The 24,051-nt window shown below is 44.0% G+C and overlaps 1 protein-coding gene across 1 annotated transcript in view; it reads right to left on the reverse strand.

The window, feature by feature from the left end:
• The window catches only part of UPK2 (uroplakin 2), a 32,943-nt gene extending 10,736 nt beyond the window's left edge, over positions 1–22,207 (reverse strand). The window contains exons 1-2 of the mRNA XM_033917417.1: positions 22,082–22,207; positions 3,248–3,391 (exon numbers count right to left, since the gene is read on the reverse strand). Of these exons, the coding sequence (XP_033773308.1) occupies positions 3,248–3,391; positions 22,082–22,139 (202 nt within the window). The 5' untranslated portion in view covers positions 22,140–22,207. The remainder of the gene's footprint in view (positions 1–3,247; positions 3,392–22,081) is intronic.
• Between the last annotated feature and the right edge of the window lie 1,844 nt (positions 22,208–24,051).

Here is a 24,051-nt window from a genome sequence, read left to right on the forward strand (position 1 = left end):
TAGTAGCGCAAGTAACTAAGCTACTTCACTCCCTAGTGAGGAAGGAGCGATACTAAAGGACGCACAGGATTGGAGGGTGGACTTGGTCCTCATGACAGTTTAAGGCTTTAGCTCTGGGTCTGAAAGCGGCAGCTGCAGCTGCAGCTTTCCTTGCAGTGTGCACATGCCATAAGATGTTGCACCGGACTCCATTTGCGAAGGAGAGTACATACCCCTAGGTCAAGGGTAGGCAATTCCGGTCCTCGAGAGCCGGAGCCAGGTCAGGTTTTCAGGATATCCACAATAAATATGCATGAGATAGATTTGCATCTCAAGGAGGCAGTGCATGCAAATCCATCTAATATATATTCATTGTGGATATCCTGAAAACCTGACCTGGCTCCGGCTCTCGAGGACCAGAATTGCCTACCCCTGCCCTAGGTGATACTGTCGGGGGTGGATTACGTAGCAGACACCTTCTATGATGTTTTTAGGGTTATGAGCAAGGTGTCTGCTTCTTCTGTCTCTGACCGAAGAATGCTCTAGATCGGACAATGGGCAGGAAATTCTGTTTCTAAAGCTACTTTTTCAGGCTCCCTTTTAAAGGACAAATTCCCTTTGGCAAGGGGTTGAACAATCTCATGGCCCATGTGGCTGATCGTTGTCCTATGTCATTGCCAGATGGTAGACCACTTGCCAAAGTGGGTCAAATCACGGTTCCTTTCACGGCCACAGGAAGTCTCGCCATGCAGCAATGGCCTCCTCTGCTCAGAGAAGTAGAGAGAGGTTTAGGGGCTCAAGATGACCTCAGGTGTCCACTCCCTGCTCAGCAGCTATTACCATAAAGTCCTAATGATGCCAGGCCAGAGTCTAAGCGTCTCTGAATAGAAGGAAGACTCTCGGAGTACAAGGATGCCTGGGCAAAGATCTTTTCAGACAAATGGGTGCTGGACATCATTCAAGAGGGCTACAAGCTCAAATTTTTTCACCCTCTTTGGGAATTTTTTGTAGATTCTCCAGCAGGAAGACTGGAGAAAGCCGTCAAAGTCAGAGCAATGGTAAACTGCTTCTGGAGATCCAAGCCGTGGAGTCATTACCAGATGCAGAATTGGACTCGGGCAGATACTTGATATACTTTATCGTGCCCAAGAAAGACTCAGACTATTGGAAGCCCATCCTGGATCTGAAATCTGTTGATGCGGCAGAAAGTTTCTCAGGTTCCATGTACTGGAGAGGCATTTCCAGTTTTCAGCGGTGCATCACACCTTTACAAAGGTGATGGCGGTAGCTGCAGCACACCTGCACAAAGCAGGGATTCAGGTTCATCCATACTTTAGGCAATTGGCTGCTCAAAGCCTTTTAAAATATGACTTCTAATCCTTGAATTTAAAGATTGTATATATGTCGTCATCCGTCCCCCTCCTCTCAACACCAGATAGAATAAAATCTCTGCTGACGTTTAAAGGTGAAGCACAAATCTAAGTTCTAGCAGCAGGAGCTTGTGGAAAGCTTGTTTCTTTTTTAAACATAATATTGTCCAGTTTTTCACAAGCTATTTCTTCAGATCCATATTAAGGGGGCTAGTGCATATTGTTTATCAAAAGCCTCATTGCATAAATTGGGCCTCATGGTAAATAATGCACATTAACAGCATTAGTAGGTGTTAGCTGTTAATAAATGATCCCCTAACCTATTTAAGGTTTTATCAATAAATAATTTCCTTCTCTCTGTATGGTCTTCCAAATAAGTCAGAAGCAGGGCTGGAACCCTGGTTCCCATTCACAACTTCCTGGTGATTTTCCCCTTATTTTATATCCCCTGCCCCCAAGTGATTATAGTGCTATCCTGGGCTGGAGGCCATGTACCCGCCCCCCAAAATCCCTACAATTATGGAGTCTATATCTGGCTACTAGGGGTCACCCTTTGGTAGTGACCACAACTTCCTCTCCTGGCGCTGTGAATTAGAGGTGAATTAGAGGGGAAAGGGAAAGGAATGGGACTTGATATACCGCCTTTCTGTGTTTGCAATCAAAGCGGTTTCCATGTTATATATTATATACAGGCATATACCCCCCCCCCCCTTTTTACAAAACCATAGAGCGTTTTTTAGTGCCGGCCATGGCGGTAACAGCTCCGACACTCATAGGAATTCTTTGAGCGTCAGAGTTGTTACTGCTGCGGCCGGTGCTAAATACTACGCTAAAGGGCTCTTCAGCTTGGAAAAGAGGCGGCTGAGGTGAGATAGGATTGAAGTCTACAAAATCTTGAGTGGAGTAGAACGGGTCCAAGTGGATCGATTTTTCACTCCGTCAAAAATGACAAACACTAGGGGACACTCGATGAAGTTACAGGGAAATATTTTAAAAATCAATTGGAGGAAATTTTTTTTCACTCAAAGAATAGTTAAGCTCTAGAACAAATTGCCAGAGGATGTGGTAAGAGCGGATAGCGTAGCTGATTTTAAGAAAGATTTGGACAAGTTCCTGGAGGAAAAGTCCATTGTTATTGAGAAAGACATGGGGGAAGCCACTGCTTGCCCTGAATCTTGCTACTTTTTGGGGATTCTATATGGAATGTTGCTACTCCTTGTTAAAACAGGCCATTGGTCTGACCCAATAAGGCTATGCTTATGTTCTTACAGTTTTGTAAAAAGGGGGGGGGGTGTATTTTGTATCAAGTGCAATGGAGTGTTAAGTGACTTGCCCAGAGTCACAAAGAGCTGCAGTGGGAATCGAACCTGCACTAACCACTAATCCCCACCCCATCCCCTGTTGATTCTTTTCCACCCCCCACATCTTCTTCCCCATTCCTTATCAAATTGCTATCATCCCTGTACCCAACCTGCATTTAAGTGATCTTGTAAATTCTAGAAAAAAAATATTCCTATTATTAAACTTCATGTTAAGCAAGTAAATAAAAAAAACTTCAGTACGTAAGTCCTGGTAAGTAAGCTGTTTTCTTAACTATCGAAGTCCATAATGTTCTTGCTCTTCCACTGAGTTGACACTAGAGGTGTACATGAGGACATAAGCTGATCCCCATCCCCATTCAGTTTGGATTCCTGCCCACCCCATCCCTAGCTTAAATGGATTTTTTAAATATCACTAATACTGTGCATTTCCCATGGTCCCCATTACCATGCACACCTCTACTGTGAATCCTATCTTCACAGTATCCCTGATTTCAGCTAACCTGGAGAATGGAAGTTCTGACTCACGGATCAATCTACATTAAATTTTCAATACCATACAAAAGGCTATTTGCCTACTGGTTTGTGCTGAGCCAGCATCCGCACTGGGTGTAGCGGTTAGAGTGGCTTTCTTCCCAACGTATCCGCATGATGGCAGGGTGACAACAATACTTCTGGAAAATATGGGGGCAACCAAGTTGGAAGCCAGGCTGACGTTGAAATCTGGAAGCAAGGCAAATCCAGTTAAGAGAATCAGAAGCACGAAGTAAAGCCACATACAATACACAGTTATCACTATTGTACACATTTGGTTAATGCAGAATAAAGTAGCTGCAAAGCTCATGTTATCATGTGATAATAATAATTTTATTAATAATAATAATAATAATTGTATTTCTTATATACCGCTATACCATAAGTTCAAGGTGGTTTACAACAAGATACATACAATGAGTATGTGAAGTGAGGAGAAAAAACAGTTTGAACTGGGATACAAATTACAAATGGAGAGAACCAAGTTGTTTTGAATCTAAAGATGTAAATAGTCGAAGATTGATACAGGGAAATACATTTACTAAAGGGAAGAGCATGAGTAATCTAAAATCTAGAGAGAAGGGGATTGAGAAGAGGAAAGTTGGAGGGATTGGACATGAATTGGGATTAGAATTTGTTAAATAGATGGGTCTTCAGAGATTTTCTGAAGTTAGCATATGAGGTGGCCTCGAGTATGGGTTTTACGAGCCATGTGTTCAGTTTGGTTGCCTGGAATGATAACATTCTGTCTAGGAACTTCTTGTAACGGCATGATTTCAGGGGAGGATAATTAAAGAGATTTATTCTGCGAGAGCTCTTGTTAGAGATGTTGAGGATGAATTGAGAGGCGAGGTAAGTTGGTAGCATCCCAAAAACCGCTTTGTAGATGATGCAGGCAAACTTGAAGAGTATTCTGGATTCCACCAGCAACCAGTGGAGCATCTGGAAGTATGGGGTGACATGTTCCCATTTTTTTAAACCAAAGATTAGCCGGACCGCAGTGTTCTGAATTAATCTCAGCTTGTTAAGTGTCTTTTTATAAGTTCCTAGATATATAATGTTGCAGTAATCCAGCATACTCAAGATGGATGATTGAACCAGTAATCGGAAGGACGATTCATCAAAGAATTTTTTAATGGTGCGGAGCTTCCATAGGACTGATATACTTTTTTTGAACAGTAGATCTGTATGCTTTTCCAGGGTTTCGTATTCTCGGCCATTCACATGGATCGTGTTATCTTTTATCTTTTCTTTGGGGGATGCCAGGAAGAATTTTGTTTTTTCTGTGTTAAGTTTTAGTTTGAAGGCCGTCATCCAGAGCTCTATTTGATTTAGAGTGTTGGTTAGGAGAGTGATAAAGTCTGATGACAGACAGGTTAGTGGTAGGACTACCTAGATGTCGTCAGCATAAATGTAAAAATTGAGCTTTAGGCTTTGTAGCAGGTGTCCCAATGAGATGAGGTAGATGTTGAACAGGGTCAGGGATAGCGGGGAGCCCTGGGGTAAGCCGCAGTTGTTATTCCAGCTGTGGGAGAGTTTGTCTTCTTTGAATACCTGATAGGATCTGTACTCGAGGAATCCCTGGAACCAGTTGTAAGCGTTTCCTGTGATCCCTAGGGATTCTAAACAGTTCATTAAGATGGTGTGATCAACTAGGTCGAAGGCGCAATTTAGGTCCAGTTGCACAATCATTGCACTGGTGCTTTGACTAAGAAGGGAATGTAGGTGGTTTAGGAGCGAGGCCATAATTGTTTCAGTGCTGAAGCCAGGTCTGAAACCTGATTGGTTATTCTGTAGTAAGTTGAATTTGTTTAGATAGGTATTAAGTTCAGCGTTTACCAGACCTTCCATTAATTTAGCCGTCAGAGGGATGTTTGCGATAGGTCTAAAATTGGATATGTTATTGGATGTTTCTTTGGTGTTCTTTTTTATAGGAGTTATTACAATTTGACCCATGTCTTTTGGAAACTTGCCAATGGATAGTTGTAGGTTGACCCAATCTAGTAGTTTGGCTTTAAAATTGATAGGGGCCGCTTTCATCACATTTGGGGGGCATAGGTCCAGTCTGCAATATGATTTTGCGTACTTGTTGTAGAGCCTATTGAATGTTTGCCAGTCACTCTCCTTGATGTTGGACCAACTTATGTCGGCTTTAGAGGCATCTGGGTTGTGGGAGATGGCGTAGTCCCAGTGGGAGTTTTGGGGGTTTGATAAAGCATGTCTTAATTTTTTTATTTTTGAGTTGAAAAAATCGGCTAGGTTGTCTGCTGTAACTGTGGGTTCTTCAACCGGGTTCGTGTGGGATTGAGTATCGTACAGGTCATTGAAAAGTTTAAACAGCTTGCTGCTGTTCATGGAGGTATTATCTATTTTGTGGGCATAGAAGGCTTTTTTCTTTTCTTTGATTGTGTTTTTATAGCTTTTTAGCATTTGACACCAGGCATCTCTAGTCTCTGGGGTTCCTGATTTTGACCATTTCCTTTCTAACCTTCTTAACTCTCTCTTTATCTCTAGGAGCTCTAGGTCAAACCAGCCTGTTAGGTTTCTAGGTCTTAATCCTTCTTTTTTTCAGATGGGCCATTTCATTAAGAATGTGGGTGCTGGTGCGGATCCAGGAGCTCATGAATTGATTGATATCTTCATCTTGGTTGTGAATAATATCGTGGTAAGACCAGAATTCTAAGGGGTTAATCTTACCTCTGCTGGTGTGAAATTGAGTGGATCTGTTCTTAACTTTCAATGAGGTAGAGGCTGTTTTCCATTGACATTCGAGTTCGAAGTTGCATATTTTATGGTCTGACCATAGTGAATCAGACCAAGTTTCTGATTTCCATTGAATTGTGAGATTTATCAAGTTTGTTGAGGACAGCGTTACCAGGTCCAGTTGGTGGCCTTTCTTGTGAGTTGTTACTGGGGGTGAGTTTGGGAAGTCTAGTGAAGCTAGAAAGGACTAGAATTCTGTAGTTTCTGGATGATCTGAATGTTCTAGTTGTAAGTTTATATCTCCACATAGGAGGTTATAAGGGCCTGTTAGAGAATTGGTTAACAGGAATTCGTAAAATTCTTCTTTAGCTGAGGACCATTTTTTTGGAGGAATATAGGCTAGAGTGATTGTTAAGGAGTCTTTTAGAAGTTCTGAATGTAGTTTTAAAGAGAAGATTTCCAAGTTGGAGGAGTTAGAGCTTAGAATGGAGCAGTTTAAGTTGTCTTTAAAGATTACTGCCAGTCCTCTACTCCTGCCTCTTTCACTTGCTAAGGATACTATTTTAAAGTTAGGGGGGAGGCAATCTTGGATAATAATGTCATTGTCCGAGAGTAGCCAAGTTTCCGTTAGTAGGACGAAGTCCGGATTGTTGTCAGTTAGCCAGTCATAAATTAATTGGGATTTGTTCCTCATAGATCTTATATTTAGGTAGGATCCTCTAAGGTTAGAGTGACATAATGGGACGTTGGGGAAGGGATGAGAAGGAGCTAAGTTTTTTAGTACTCGGTCTTTTTTGATGAATGGTCTGGAAGGTCTGTGGAGTGTTGTAAGGACTGGGATCGCTGAAGGGCTAGAATCTGGGTAATCATGGGAAATCATGTATTGAGCTATTGGGGGTTTGGGCTTGAAGCCACGTACTGCCGAGTAGTAGGTAGGGAATGGGAGTAGGTAAGGGAGGGCAGTTGCCTTACTTCTTAAACCGATTAAGTATAAGGTGAGGAGTAGTATGCTCAGGCTATGGTGAAGGAGCGCCATATTGGGGAAATAAATTGGAATATGCGATTGTATAATAGCCAGCTAGTAAGTTATCTGTGGGTTGTAAAAGTACAAGCTAGACTATACAGAGTATGCAGGTTGTACAATTGTACAATAGTCAGACAGCAAATTATCTATGGTAAAGGGGTTCTTTAGGGCTCTTTGCCAGAGTCAGATGAACAGAATATACAATTGTACAAAAGTCAGCTAGTAAGTTACCTGTGAGTTGTAAAAATACAAATTAGCCTATACGGAATATGCAGGTAGTACAATTGTACAATCGACAGAAGGCAAGTTATCTGCCGTAAAGGGGTTCTTTAGTGCTCTTTGCCAGAGGTTTCCAAACCTGGTCTTGCAGGTTTTCAGGATATCCACAATGAATATTCATGAGAGAAAATTTGCATGCTGTGGAGGCAGTGCATGCAGATCTCTCTCATGAATAAGCATTGTGAATATCCTGAAAACCCGACTGGCTGGGGTACCTCCAGGACCAGGTTTGGGAACCACCAGAATAGTTAGTAGTCTGCTGTTGTGAATGGGGAGAAAAAAGCCTTCTGGTCAATATTTTTCCCATGGTAGTCAGCAGTTTGCTTTTATTTATTTTTAATGTTGACCCCCCCCCCCCCCACCGTGAACAAAATTAGTCCTGAATATACAGTTCCAGGCCATGTCCAAACATCAGCACTGAATATCCGGAGCTAATTCCTACTGAGCTGGCTGCAGAACTCATACAGATCCCAGCCGATATTCAGCTGGGACCCATATAAGACAGTTATGCAGGCCCTATCTGAATATTGCCTTAGACCCACATAATTGGATCCCCTCCCTCCCTCTGGCCTGGTCCCGATTCCTCCTAATACCATCTCCCTCGAAAGCAAACACTAGACCGAGCCCCCACTCCCCTCATGGCTCCTTGGGCATACCTTGAAGCTCCCTGGTAGTCTAGGGGTTGTATGAACAGGACCTACTACACCCTTTATTGTGGGGGATGGGGGTTTGGCCTAGCCACCTTTACTTTGTGGGAGGAGAAGGGGATTGGAAGGAGAAGCACCTCGTGCACTCCCTGTAGGTTAACTGAATTGCGGCCATTATTCAGACTGGTGCCCAGTTACCTCTTCGACTAAAGATAGGACAACTTTTTTGCTGGTCTAACTTTAGCCACTTACTTAACTGGCTAGCAGTGTGAATATCGCCGCTAACTTGATTCGAACTGGCTCTGCCCACAGACCGTCCCGGCACTAACCAGACAGTGCAGGAGCGGTTAATGGTGAAATTCAATGACACTGTCTGATTAAGTAAACACAACGCAAGCCCCTCGAAAAACCAAACAATATATTCTCACTACACTTTCGACCTGGTTTACAGCACAGCACAACTACTCATGAAAGATCAATAGAATCCACAAAGAGATGTACTAGACATTCCACAGGTATGGAGTTCCAGAACAAGGCAGAAAAACCTACAATAAGCACATCAACAAAGCTTCTTCTATGAAAATTATGAAAAGGAGGAAAAAGCCTCAGATCCCCCCCCCTCCACTAAACCAAGAAACTCAGGTTGAAAACAGGTGGAGTTTTACAGGGTATGATAAGGTCACTGGCATAAAAAAACCTCCTCAATAATATTTCAATAAAGAAAAGCCATGTTTGACCGAGGAGTTGACTTGAGAGATTGACTGTGACTGCACATCCTGAGGCAGCTCATAATTAGCGAAACGCTGGCCACTGTCGATGTGCAGTGTCTCTCTGTGCACTCTAGAATTTGGCTTTTCAAATCATTTTCAGATCATAGGGTTCCCGATACAAGGCAAAGTATTTCCTACTTGCATTGCACAAGGCTTTTCTTTATTGAAATATTATTGAGGAGGTTTTTTTATGCCAGTGACTTTATCATACCCTGTAAAACTCCACCTGTTTTCAACCTGAGTTTCTCGGTTTGGTGGAGGGGGGGGATATGAGGCTTTTTCCTCCTTTTCATAATTTTCATAGAAGAAGCTTTGTTGATGTGCATATTGTAGGTTTTTCTGCCTTGTTCTGGAACTCCATACCTGTGGAATGTCTAGTACATCTCTTTGTGGAGTCTATTGATCTTTCATGAGTAGTTGTGCTGTGCTGTAAACCAGATCGAAAGTGTAGTGAGAATATACTGTCTGATTAAGTGCCACTGTACTTAAGCAAACACAAGTGATTTATCCTCTCTTGCCCAGTTAAACTGTTTTGAATATTGGGCAGCATGTTTCTAACAATCCAAACCAAGAGTAATTTTATAATAGTTGCCTAGATTGGGAGGCCAAGTAAGCCCTTCTGCCAGCGAAGGTTGCGGGAGTTCGCAGCAGTTCAGGTAGGAGGGATTGGGCATCACTTCTGCTGCGATCATTGCGGGGGATGGGGGGGACGGTTCCACGATTCTCTAACTGGCGCTTATGACAGATGCCGGTTAGAGAATCATAGTTTTAGGCAAAGGACTGGTCCCTTCCATGCCTTAAAGATCTTGTTTTGGCCGTTTGAGACATGGGCAAATTTTTGGTCGGGAATAGGGCTTAAAGATAGACGTAGTGGCAGTCTGGGCAATTAAACGCCTGAATGTACAGGTAGGCCATTCGTGGAAAAAACACATTTTGGATATTTTTTTTCGAGAAAGGACATTTCCCTGCTGCTTACTTTGGGTGCCTAGCACCTTAGGCCAAAAAGGGACTTAGATATTGTTTTTTTTTTATTATGCCCCTATATGTATATTGGTATTAGATCCCTAGTGTGTGTCAAGTTAAAATAATAACTTGTATTGAAAAAACTTGCACTGTAACCTATAAACTGTATATTATGTATATTGGTATTAGACCCCCTAGTATGTATTGAGTTAGGACAGGGGTGTCAAACTCAATCACATAAGGGGCCGAAATTTGAAAAAAAGGCTAAGCTGCGGGCTGAATTTTTAATTAAGATAATTAGGGGGTCCTTTAATTAAGGTACGCTAACCGATTTAGCACATGCTAAATGCACACCTTAATAAAAGGCTTAGTCTTAGTAGAAATATAGGGTTACAACGTCTCCAACCCCACACCGGCTCTGGTTGAATTACCACACGTTGGAGAGGCAGCAATAGTGCCGGTCATCAAGGCAGGAAACAGATTATGAAACCCCCCAGACACCAAGGGGTCAAGTTACCAGGGGCTGTTCCTAGACACAAACTGGAAAAAAAAAAGGCTTGGAATTTTGCAATGAACATGTTACATAGTTTTGAGGTCTGACCACTAGGTAGCAGACGTGAGCTGTCGTGTTCAAGGTGCACCAGAGGCGATGCTTTCTGTGAACAGCTCAACAGTGACATTTTTCATAGTGAAATGTGCTACATACAAAATAATGAGATGCAAAAACATTGAAATTGTAGGTCTAATTTATTTTGTGATTTTAGAGGTATCATGTAATATTTTATCTCTATGTAAAAAAAAATAAAAAAATACCATGCCATGTTTGACCAAGCAAGACTTTCAAATTGTTATTTATTTATTTTATTATTTATATACCACTTATATCCTAAGTGATTTACATTCAGGTACTTTATCATATTTCCCGATCTGTCCCTGTGGGCTCCAACTGGGGCAATGAGGGGATTGAGGTCCAAATTCTGTAACCGTCGCCTAATGATAGGCACCTACTCTGCAATAAGGCGCCTCTAAAAATTTAGGCGGCCTTCAAAAAAATTAGGCGCTAGGCTTGTTAGGCGTGGGCGTGGCTACATGTTAGGCACCTTGTTGCAGAATTGCTGCTCTTAAGCCGTGCTTAAGCGCTCACATAGGCGCCTAACTTGTAGGTGTGCCTAGAGCTGGCCTGTTTATTGGATGTCTCCAAAATAGGCGCCGCTCGATGTGATTCATTAAACAGCACCCAATTTTACTTGAATTGCGCTGAACAGTGCCTATGTCGGCGCCTAACTTTTGGGCACTTCTTATAGAATTTGCCCCTAAGTGGCTTGCCCAGGGTCACAAGGAGCAGCGAGGGATTTGAGCCCACAGCCCTAACCCCTGCGCCACACACTCCCACTATCAGCCCCTTCCCCCAAAACATAATCTACAAGCTAGACCTTAAGAACATAAGCAGTGCCTCTGCCGGGTCAGACCAGAGGTCCATCCCACCCAGCAGTCCGCCCCCGCGGCAGCCCAACAGGTCATGACCTGCTTTAATCACCAGAAGGGGCCCCCTTGCCCCCTAGGTTTCTCATCGAAGTCCTATCCTCTCATCAAAGTCCTAACCCTCCGGCCTTGCACGACCTGGTGAGCTGTCTATACTTTTGCAACACCAGCACCTCCCTCAGTACCCCACGATCCCCTTTTCCCTCAGGAATCCGTCCAATCCCTGTTTGAATCCCTGTACTGTACTCTGCCGGATCACTTCCTCCGGGAGCGCATTCCATGTGTCCACGACCCTTTGGGTGAAGAAAAACTTCCTTGCATTTGATTTGAACCTATCCCCCTTCAGTTTCTCTGAGTGCCCCCTCGTACCTGTCGTCCCTTTTAGTCTAAAGAACCTGTCCCTGTCCACCCTCTCTATGCCCCTAAGTATTTTGAAGGTCTCTATCATATCCCCCCTGAGCCTCCTCTTTTCCAGAGAGAAGAGCCCCAGTTTATCCAGCCTCTCGGCATATGGGCAGTTTTCCAGCCCTCTTACCACCTTCACAGCAACATTCCCTCTAAGTTAAGAAGGAGCTGCTGTCCCATTCCTATTATTAGCGGTAGGGTTACCATATGGCTCCAGAAAAAGGAGGACAGATTGAGACATCCGGGTTTTACTTCCATTGCGTTCAATGGAAGTAAAACCTGGATATCTCAAGCCGTCCTCTTTTTTTCTGGAGCCATATGGTAACCCTAGGAGCGGTGCAGCAACCTTGTGGTTTCAATCACTTGGGAAGACAGGTCCCTGGGGGATGGGGAGGGGATCCTCCTGCAAAACGTATCTGTCCTATGCAACTTAAACCTGAAGATTGTTGCATTATCCCTGACAGTAGGATCATAGTGAGGGTGGGTGTGTGGAGAGGCGGGTGTGCTCTTGCACAACTTAGAAGGAATGTTGCTGAACAGACACACCATGCTGAGAGAAAGGTGCAGACAACTATAGGAGAGGTTCGTGTTTGTACAGAGAGGGAGGAGAAATGTCATGTTCTGACTGTGCTATTCTTAATGTATGCTTATCACTTGACTAAACCAATCAATAGCGAAGTCATACGCAGCGTGTAAAGTTCAAGATCACCAGGCAGGCTGGGAGTGGACATGTATTGGCGTAAATGTTCCACGGTCTGGTTGGTCCCACAACAGCAGTGTCGATCATTGCTGAAGGCCCAATGCCTTTCATTGATGTGCACTGGCCATAACCTGATCAAAATCAGTTTATCTATGACCACAATCACTGTGCATGATCGCAACCAGTTGTTGACATCATGCCGGATCTTCGACAGGCCCCACATTGCATGTCTTCATCAATAACAGTCTCTCGCACCTTAACCCTTTCAGGACCAAGGGACATATTTGTCCCATAACTTTAAAATCCTATCAATTTTGATTGGGATAGTCTACAGTTCTAAATTTGATATGTACGGATTCCATATGATACTGCCTTTATGTAAACAAACTGGTTCCGACATTCATTCATTAGCGTCGTTGCCAGATTGACGAGAAGATTCACTTGCCACACTGTCCATAAGCCAGAAGTTTGATTTAAAAAAAAAAAAAAATAATGATATTTCACAAAAAAAAATCAATTTTTTGGCATCTGCAAGCCCTTTTTACCATAAAAATGTCGTCAAAACCACAAAAATTGGCCTACGATCCTTATGGTCCTGAAAGGGTTAAACTCACCAGATCAGATTTATCAACAAGAGGTATCTTTGAGGGTGGGGGGGGGTAGGTGGTGTTATAAATGTCATGGCGAAGTGGAAGCTGTGGGATTTCTTGGATTTGACTGAGTAAAAGTTGTGATGGTCTAATGATAAAGGTCTGATGAAGCTTTATTACTCACTACTGGTAGTTCCAAGTATCAGTAAGTCGCAGAGGGCCACTACTGATCCACACTGTAGAATGTAGCTCTTTGGCCACCAAATCCACATGTGCAAACTGGGCCTAGAGTTCTTCAACGCTTTCATTCTATAATCTTGATGCCTAAATGGAAATGCCATATGCATGCTAAGATTGCACTATAGAGCTCATTTTAATTATTTTTATTATACTTTTCAAATAATCTCACAAGTATACTCTTGTTCAAGCAATGCAAAATTAAATACAGTACCTAGTCCATTATAATGGAAATAAAACAATTCTGGAAACAATTTAAAGTTCTTCCTTAGACCCCAAAATAGAAGGGGGTCGTTCTAAATAATAAGGAGGAAAAAAAGAAAGTAACAAATGTATAAGAAAAGGCTTTAATGTGATTTAAGCTCTGATACAATCCTTAAATTTGCAATCTAAACCTGCCCTGCCTCCCCCCCTCCCCCGCCTTTTACAATACTGCAATAGTGGTTTTTAGCGCAGGCCAGTGCCCTGAATGCTCTGTGCTGCTCCTGATGCTCATAGGAACTCTATGAGTGTCGGGAACAGCGCAGAGCATTCAGCGCCCTGGCCTGCGCTAAAAACCGCTATTGTGGTTTTGTAAAAAGGAGGGGGGGGGATAAATAACTTGAACTTTAGGCGGACAACTTCTTTAAATTAATAAATGCCCTCAGATGCTCTGGCTTATAATAAACATACGTTATACCCAAATATTTCATGCAACATTTACAGGGGTAAGCCAGTAAACATTTTTCTCCCAGTGATAAAACTTCCTAACTCATTTCCAAAAAGGCTCTTCTAGTATTCTGTGTATGTCACATCACGTCTGGGTAGATCCAGATCTGTTTCCCCACAAAAGAGAACTTGGGCATTTCTAAAATATATGCCACTGGTGGGAGTATACTCAGAGGAGCAAGGATATACAGTGGTACCTCGGTTTGCGAGTAACCCGGTTTGCGAGTGTTTTGCAAGACGAGCAAATACTCAGCAAACTTTTGACTCGCAAACCGAGCACTGCCCTGATCAACGAGCACTTACAGTCCAGGAAGCGCCGCTTCGGGGGATTCCTCTTCCGTCTTCTGGCCAGCCTTCTACATCGGGTGCCTTCCGCAGGTTGGAGGACCTCTGTCTGGGCCTGCGCAGCCGGGTGCTGTCCCACCTGCGCGTTGCGTGTGATGCGCACAGCGTCAATCATCAGCATTGTGCGTGACGTGCGCGGTGTGCGGGTGGGGCGGCGCTCAGCTACGTGGGCTCGGGTGGGGGCTCTCCAGCATGTGAGGGGCATCCGATGTGGAGGGCTGGCCGGTGGATGGAGAAGGCATCCCTCTAAAGGCACTGCAAGGTTCTCCGGAGGCTGGCATCCCCCCCCCGAAGCGACATTGTGAGGTTCTCCGGCGGCTGGCATCCCCCCTGAAGCGGCACTGTGGGGTTCTCCGGCGGCTGGCATCCCCCCCCCCACGAAGCAGCACTGTGGGGTTCTTCTTCAGATGACCAACGGAGGAGACGGCGCTGTAGCACCTGGCACCCGACAGGTATAGACCCCAGGTTCTAGAACGAATCATCTAGACCCCATTATCCCCAATGGGGAACTTTGTTTTGATAAACAAGCATTTTGGATTACAAGCATGCTCCTGGAACAGATTATGCTCGTAATCCAAGGTACCACTGTACTGGACTTCAAACGCCGCTACCAAGGACAAGATAATGAGAACACGATGGGAGACTACATCTAGGGTAAATTGCAAAATGTGGCAATCATGGTTACAAAAGCAAAGTTTTAAATAGCAGACATTTTCTATACTTTTTAGGAAATTACACATACTGCCCAGGAGCAAAAATGGTGTTATTTATGGTAAAATATTGGCACTTATAGTATCACACATGTAAGTTGCATGTTAAAAAGTGCAATATTTACATGCTAACATTTATGCTTGCCTTTTACATGGCATAATTGACAGTCCCTAAATATTGACATGCAAATGGGTGCCCAGATGCCATTATAGAATTTGCATTCAGCACCCTGCATTTTAGTGCCCAAATTTAGTGACCTTTATAGAAATGCCTCCCCTCTCCTCCCTAGTCTGATGTTTACTCTTTGTCTGCTTCTTTAGTGTTTCCTTCCTTTTTGTTCTGTCTTTGTCTGCTGGAGTGATTGAGTGTAGGAAAATCGCTATTGGTTGCTTCATCTATCTTGATGACCTTTTTTGCCTTTTGGGGTGGGTGCTAGAATGGCAGGCGTGTATAGAGCTATTAGCCCAATGGTCCATCAAGCCCAGTAGCCCATTTTCACGGTGGCCAATCCAGGTCACTAGTACCTGGCCAAAACCCAAGGAGCAGCAACATTCCAGAGCAAGATTCCGGAACCCCAATGAGAGCAACATTCCAGAGCTGAGATTGTGATGTCATTACCCACAGTGCCTCAGAGCCAACCTCATCAGGGTCAGTTGCAATGGCTTAATTGTCCTATATTTGGCTCATCTAAGAACATAAGAATAGACTTACTGGGTCCATCAAGTCCAGTAGCCCGTGCTCATGGTGGCCAATCCAGGTCATTAGTACCTGGCCAAAACCCAAGGAGTAACAATATTCCATGCTACTGATCCAGGGCAAGCAGTGGCTTCCCCCATGTCTGTCTCAATAACAGACTATGGACTTTTCCTCCAGGAAATTGTCCAAACCTTTCTTAAAACCAGCTATGCTATCTGCTTTTATTACAACCTCTGGTAATGCGTTCCAGAGCTTAACTATTCTCTGAGTAAAAAGCTATTTCCTCCTATTGGTTTTAAAAGTATTTTCCTGTAACTTCATTGAGTGTCCCCTAGTCTTTGTAATTTTTGATGGAGTGAAAAATTGATCTACTTGTACCCGTTCTACTCTTTTCCAAGCTGAAGAGCCCTAACCTTTTTAGTCTTTCCTCGTATGAGAGGAGTTCCATTCTCTTTATCATCTTGGTCGCTCTTCTTTAAACCTTTTCTAGCGCCGCTATATCTTTCTTGAGATAAGGAGACCAGAATTGAATGCAATAGTCCAGGTGAGGTTGCACCATGGAGCGATACAGAAGCATTATAACATTCTTAGTCTTATTAACCATCCCTTTTTTAAATAATTCCTAGCATTTTGTTTGCTTTCTTGGCCACTGCCACACATTGTGCGGAAGGTTTCATTGTATTGTCTGCAATGACACCTGGTTCTTTTTCTTGGGTGCTAACCCCCGAGCTGGACCCTAGCATCTGGTAACTGTGATTTGGGTTATTCTTCTCAATGTGCATTAGTGATCACTGGGGGGGGGAGGGGTGGTTAAGAGGAGTCATTCCTTAATCCCTCCAGTGGTCATCTGGTCAGTTTGGGGACCATTTTAGCCATTATTTGTTTTAAAACAGATCTAGCCCCAAACATCTAAATAGTGCCCTGGACCTGTTGATTATCACTGCAAAACGTCCAAGTCCTAAGCCCACCCAAAACTCGCCTTGGGGTTGGCTCTTAGGCATTGGTGGAATGAGGCATTATGTTGTTACAATACTAGCTCTGGTTTTCAAAGGCTGAAACTTTTCATACTATTTATTTATTCAATTTTCTATACTGTTCTCCCAAGTAGAGAATGACACGGGGACAAATTTTTCCCTGTCCCCAAAGGAACTCATTTTTCCATCCCGTTCCAACGAGTTCTTTTCCTGTCCCTGCCCCATTCTTGCAAGCTCTGTCCTCTGGCCTCAAGCTCTGTCCTCTGTCCTCAAACACTTTAAAATCATAAGTAGCAACATTCTAGAGCTCAGATTGTGATGTCATAATGCCTCATTCCACCAATGCCTAAGCTCCGTCCTCATCTGCACAAGCCTCAAACACTTTAAAATCATAAGTAGCAACAATCTAGAGCTCAAATTGTGATGTCATAATGCCTCATTCCACCAATGCCTAAGCTCTGTCCTCATCTGCACAAGCCTCAAACACTTTAAAATCATAAGTGTTCGAGGTTTGTGCAGTTAAGGCAGATCTTACAGGAATCGGACAGAGACAGCGACAAAACTTGTGGGGAAATTCAGTTCCTGCGGGGACAGGGAAAAGTTTGTCCCCATTTCATTCTCTACACTTATCCTGCTGTCCAAGAAGAACTCCTGCTAATGGTAAATAACCTCACTAGTTCTGTAGCAGCATAGGAAATAACAGTAAGGAAAATCCCCATGTGTTTTAATTAATTCCAGGCTGCAGAAGAGAAAGCAGAGAGCATTTAGTTTATACACCACATGAAACCTGTTGCCTTTGATTTACTCACAGCTTGTTGCCTAGTGGGAAAGGCTAATTGCCTAACAGCTCATCAGCTATTTCTGTGGTCATCTGGAGAGACATGACCCCCCCCCCCAATCTGGAGAGACATGACCCCCCCTCATTATATACCTTTACCTATTCTCGAGTAGTAAATAAAATGTGTTGATAAAATATTATGATTTCCTTTCCCTGAAGGTGGAGGAATCTTTTGCCATTCTAAATAATTTAGAAATTCATTTGGTCTCTTATTTCTGTCATGCCAGACTTCATGTGTAAATATAATCCATCTTGTAAACCTATCTCACTGTAACCTCATACCAACTCCTTTAAAGAAACAGAAAGGCATAACACTTTCCCAAATTAAATTCATCCAAGAGTACCATGGACAATGAGTGAAGTGGTTGCTTGACCATTCTAATGAATGTTTCAGGGATAAATTAAGGACTAGCAAGTTTATCAGGGGTACAGAAAGGAATCCAAACCAGAATTAATTAAATATATACTAGTTTTTCTAACGTCAAGTCCAAAGGAGAAGGTGGCAGATGTGGAAGGATGTAGAATGCTAGTTTAGCAGGTTACAGAGGAGTAAATATTCAGCTGGCAGCAGTGAGCAATTTTTAGCCACCAGCAAGCATTGTTCCTTCTAAGCTGAATGAGGGTCTTCCAACGGGCTGATGCTTCAATGTTGTGTTTTCAATCACTAGAGACAGGCAAGTTCCCTGAAGTGCTGTAGAGTCTGCCTATCTCTTATGATTGAAAATGTGATAGTGAAAGAGCACCTCCCACTGGTAGGGCTGTAGGTGGAGGATTCCTGTTCAGCTTGTAGGGAACAGCAGTCATCGATGACTTTATGTCCCAATATTATATGCTGGCATTGAATATCTAAGTAGATGCAAATGGATGAGACTTACCGATTAAGTCCTCAACCCAGAGGTGTAGCCACGGATGGGCATAGGCTTACCCCACTTTGGACTTCAGTCCACCCAGCAACGACATAGCAGCAATGTGGTGGTCAGGGATTCTGAAATGCCACTGGCTGAAGGATTCCAACATTTCTGCGCCAGTAGTGAGCAGCAACACATTTCTCTTGTTTGTGCCAGCCCAAGCGTTCCCTCTGCCACAATTTTCTGTTCACAGGACCAGGATGTTGTGTCAGAGGGAAGATTTGGAACTGGCAAGGGGAATGAGTTGCTGCTGGTGAAGACCTAAGGGATTTAAAGGGTCCAGAGGAGGGGAAAGGCAGTGGAGTTAAGTGAACACCCCTCTCCCTCCGCAGTGGCGCAGTGAGGATGAGAGGCGTCCGGGGCGGAGGCACCTGAGGTAGAATTGTCCCTCCCCCACCCCCATCTCCCTGCCATGCCCCCTTCCCACGTACCTCCAGTTGTTCACCACCGCGAGTAACAACTTCAACGTGCTCCTTGCGACCCTGGCTGCTCTCGCTATGATGTCACTTTCTGCGCAAGGCACCTGGAAGTGACATCAGCGGGAGAGCTGACACGGTCACAAGGAACACATTGAAGTTGTTGCTCACGGTGATGAGCCACTTGAGGTACAGGGGAAGGGAAGGGGCAAGGGGAGGAGTGGGAAGAGGCAGAGGGGGTGGTAAGGAGGTGGGGTGCCAGCACCCCCGCCAACATGATGCCCTGAGAGGACCATCCCCCCTTACTATGCCACTGCACCCCGATCACCTGGGGGGGAAAGAGGTGCCACCTAGTGAGGGGAGGGAGCAGTGGGGTGGCAGGTTGTCCTGTCCTGTCACCCACTTTGGACTCGGGTCCACATAAATTGGGTGTTCGGCTTTGCCCCTGTCTTAACCAGAAGTGTGAAACTAGATAAAGATTGGGCTGTGTTTCATGTAGTCTGATTTGTCCTGTTAGTTAACGTGTCCATTTAAGTTCTAAATATCAGTATTTTAACTACATGAGCGCCAACTCTTCCCTGACTGTGTCCCTGGATCACCCATCGCATAACCCAGCGTCTCGCAAACTTTTTTCTGTCCCGGCACGCTCAACTCGGGCCCTTGTCTGGAGGGGCCTCTGTGCACGCATGGACGTCAATGTGCTGATGTCACACGTGTGTGCGATGGCATCACGTCAACATCTGCACATGCACGGAGGCCCTCCAGAAGCGGTCCCTGAGCTGGGGGCTTCCAAAACCTGGGAAAACTGCCAGGTTTTGGAAATCCCTCTATCTGCTAACCCTGAAATTGCAATGTTGGAGGGGGTGGGAGCGGAGGATAGTCGCTGGCGCCAGCTGACTTGCAGCGCACCCGCAATCTCGCCGTGATACTCTAGTGTGCTGCGGCACACAGTTTGCGATTCACTAGCATAACCAGTTTTGGCTTAAGCTGTTGGAGGAGATATTCCCCAAGTATAGGGTTACCAGACATCCGGGAAAACTCGGACATGTCCTCATTTTAGAAGACTGTCTGAGCTCCTGGACGGACTTTAGAAGGCCACATCTGGAGGGCCTCTGAGCATGCGTGGATGACGTCACACACATCCATACATCCTCCAGGCCCTCCAGACGCGGCGGTGGCTCGTCCAGAAGAAGAGAGGAGGTTTTGTGGGGGCAGGGCTGAGGGTGGAATGGGGCAGGGCTGAAGGCAGAACAGGGCAGGGTCATGTGTCCGGGGTTTCCTGGAGAAAAATATGGTAACCCTACCCAGGTAGCTCTGAAGAGGCAATTCAACTGCCTAGTTAAATCAGTTTGAATACTGACCCCCGAATTAACAATTCCTGCCAGACCAACACACTCTGCATCACTACAGCTTTATTAGTTCCTATCCGAGTCAATTAAGATGGCAACTATTCATCGCCCAGCCTTTTTTCCCCAATGCCTTTTTTGTTGTTTTTTTTTAAATAATCTTCCTTCTATTCACGAAGAGCTTTCTTTTCAAAGATTTAGGATGGCTCTCAAAATTCATTTTTGATTTGGCACATCGGGGGCTGATTCTCATTGGACTATCAAAAGTTAAGCGACGGTAGGCGTCCTACCATCGTGGACGACTGATGGAAAATTCTGGATGAGGGAAATGATGCATTGCTAGTACTCTTAGACTTAAGTGTTGCCTTTGACACTATCGACCACTCTCTTCTCCGGTCCAGGCTAAATTCTATTAGAATACGTAATGTTGCACTAGGACAGGGGTAGGCAATTCCAGTCCTCGAGAGCCGGAGCCAGGACAGGTTTTCATGATATCCACAATAAATATGCATGAGATATATTTGCATCTCAAGGAGGAAGTGCATGCAAATCCATCTCGTACATATTCATGGTGGATATCCTGAAAACCTGACCTGGCTCCGGCTCTCGAGGACCGGAATTGCCTACCCCTGCTCTTGGATGGTTCTTCTCCTTCCTAAATGAAAGATCACAGAGAGCCCTACTAGGGCCATCCTTATCTGAACCAAAGCCACTCTACTATGAAGTGCCCTAGGATGCCTTATTATCTCCACTCCTCTTCATCCTCTATGTCAGACCAGTACTTGACATAGCAGAAAAATACCAAATTAGAATCCATTCATTTGCTGATGACATACAGCTCTACCTCCCCCTAGGTCAGTACCGAGACACACAAATGAAGAAACTCCACTGCTGTTTAACTGAAATAAAGAACTGGACGACCGTAAACGCGTCAAAAACAGAACTTCTCTGGATACACAAAGATACTTGCACATACCCCTGTCCGTCCTTTTCCTGGGGAAATGACACCCTTACAGCCAAAGACAACGTACGCAACCTAGGAGTGCTTTTTGACTCAAGTCTATCACTCGCAGATCATGTCTCCAAATTAGTGTCATCATCCTTTTACTACCTCCGCCAGGGAAAGGGGGGCATGTGTGCAGCAGGGGGGTCAGGAAGGAGCGGGGGGCAGAGAAGAGTGTAGGAGAGGGTAACCACATCCCCTGGTGCCACTCACCCTCGCTGTGCCACAGATTTTCTGGTTACAACGCTCAATTGGTCTTGATGGGTCTGGTGACATAAACTGCATGCTAGGAAAAAATGCTGATCCAGCGGCTGAGATGAGCACCAGCTTTGGGGTTCAGGGAGAAATTTTTTCATTGGCAAAGAAGAGAATACAATATATTGATGCACAGTGCTTTTGCAATACAAAGAAGGTTGCGTTCGACCAGAACTTCCCAATCCTTCCGTGGCTGTGAACTCATGATTGCAGCCAAATTGTGTGACCCTCTGGAGGTGCAGGATAATGATATACCTACGGAGAGCTCACCTAATGGGGTCCCGACTCACAGTTTAGTAAGCTCTGTATTAGTCTCCTAATCTCCATAGAACTTAGGCAACTTGTATGTATCTCTAACATATCCTGTCAATGATAAAAATCAGTGTCTTCAGCTGCTGTTTGACTTTTCTTCCCCATCTGCTGAATTTGTATGAAACGTCTTTGCCTACCCTTCATTCCTAATGCTATCAAACAATAGGACAATAGGACTGGACTTTTCAAAATGATTGGAGAGTTCTAAACATAGCCAAATTACCCCTCCCTGGACTCAGCGGAGGAGTTTGCTTTTCTCAACAACATTGGAGTTGATCAGATAGCCACCGTGCCTACAGAGTTGGCTCAGAGCTTGTTGGATAGGCATTGTTCAGTTTGGTCAGGCAGCATCTGATGTTGTCAGCTTCAGAAAGAACCATCTTGAGACCCTCTGAATGAACTCACTGTGCCACAAAGAGCTTCTAGTCGGTACAGAGCAGAAGGTGTGAGAAAATCACAGAGCTCAGTTTTGCAAAGTGTGTGCTATTAAAGGAGAATTCTGAACATGATTCAACCACAAGAACTTTTCAAGCCCCAATTGTGTCCTACGTTTCAGCAGTTGCTTACCTTGAGCCTTGTTGCTGGAGGCAAGCAGAAGAATGAGTAGAAATGCCAAAAGCTGCATGATCCCCCCAAAATCAGGCAATACCAGCCCTGGATGGCGAATGAAGATGTGATGATGCAATACAGACACTGCCCAAGCTCAGAATGCCCACACTGTGAAATGACTTTTTCAAGGAAAGTTTCACCTATCCTGAGGCCGACCAATGGGAGAGATTGCAGCTCATGTGGAATCCTGCTCCACTAGAAATTCCAGTCCTAAAAAGAATGTTAACAACCCACTTGCCCCCCCCCCTCCACCCCCACCCCACCCCACCCCAACAAAGCAATGGAATGATTAAGGTGCTTTTATAAACAATTCTCAGAACAGAAAGAGACAAATGAGTTGGAATCCAATCCAATGGTTCAGCCTCTGAGCTTTTTGAAGTTTGCTGCACTGTATGTCCCCCCCTCCCCGCCCCAGTGATCTCTCTTTAAATCTGCTTGTATTGGTGGAAGCTCTTCCTTTGCTACTGTGGCTGATTCTTTTTTTTACTTTCTGTGTGCGCCCCTCAACTGTGCTTCCCACCTGTTCCTTCTACGCCTGAGCTCTATGCAGTTGTGCTGTACTCTCAAAAGCTCTGCCATGGAAAAAAGATATTACATTTACATCACAAATTTTTTTGGACAATTTTCCATTACAACAGGTAACAACGACTAAAATATTGGGAATATTATTGGACCACGAGCTATCATACCATGGTCAGATCAGTTCCGTAGTCAAAAATTGTTTTTAGAAACTACGTCTCATCAGATCTTTAGCAAAAGTTTTAGAACCTAAAGCTCTTAATATCTTAATACACTCTTTGATAACTCAGAAAGAAATACGAAGGTTACAAATCATACAAAACACAGCAATAAAAATTATTACTAACTCCAAAAAATGTGATCATGTCACTCCACTTTTAAAAGAAGCACATTGGCTGCCGATCTCACATAGAATTACATATAAAATCGCGTTACTAACATTTAAAATTCAGAAAAGTAATACTCCAATATTTTTATATTGATATTTAATACCATATTCCCCAGCTAGATCCCTTAGATCAGCAGATCAGTACTTGTTGACCATTCCATCATTGAAAATAATTGGCACTAGAAGAACTACAACTTTCTCTATCTTGGGACCCCAGCTTTGGAATAATCTTCCAATTTTTCTGCGCGCTGAATCCTCTTTAGAAAAATTTAAAAGCAAACTAAAAAGCTATCTTTATAAAGATGCATATGAATCTTAGATCAGATAATCTTTTTTGATTTTCCTATTCACTTCTAGATTGAGCCTTTTTTTTTTTTGTGTTGTTTTTTTTTTCCAAACCAAATTTCATTAAAATATTTTTTAATACCCTTCCTGATGTTGTTCCTTTCCTAAATGTTTTTTATTTTCGATTTTTTCTTTTAAAATAAATGTAGTTTTTCCTTATTTTCCTTATGTCTCTTTAATTAACTATGGATAGTCTTGTATGTTTATTGTCTCAATGATTTTATTTGTTCCCCCCAATTTTTATTATTGTAATATGCATTGAAAATACTTGATATTGTGTTAAAATCAAAACTACAATAAACTTGAAACTCTGCCCCTTTGCTACATTCCCAGTGGCTCTTTCTCTGCATTCTCTTCCATTGAGCCCCTGCTGTCATCAATGGCAGAAGTGCTGGGATCACCCCTAGGGCAGTGGTTGCCGACCTTTTTCATAGTGTTAGGGTTACCAGATTTTCCGTCTGGAAAATCTCGACCCCCTAGACCCACCCTCAAGCCTGCCCAGTCCCACCCGTCCCCGCCCTGTCATGGCCCCAAGCCCCGCTTCCAATCCCGCCCCAGCCCTGCCCCCCACTGCCTTCTCTCATCAGGCAATACAATGATGTCACACACATGTGCGCGCGCGTGCGCGTGCCTGACTTCATTGTGTCATATCCGCGCATGCACAGATGCCCTCCTA

This window comes from Geotrypetes seraphini, chromosome 13 (genome assembly GCF_902459505.1).
Source record: "Geotrypetes seraphini chromosome 13, aGeoSer1.1, whole genome shotgun sequence".
Taxonomy (NCBI): domain Eukaryota; kingdom Metazoa; phylum Chordata; class Amphibia; order Gymnophiona; family Dermophiidae; genus Geotrypetes; species Geotrypetes seraphini.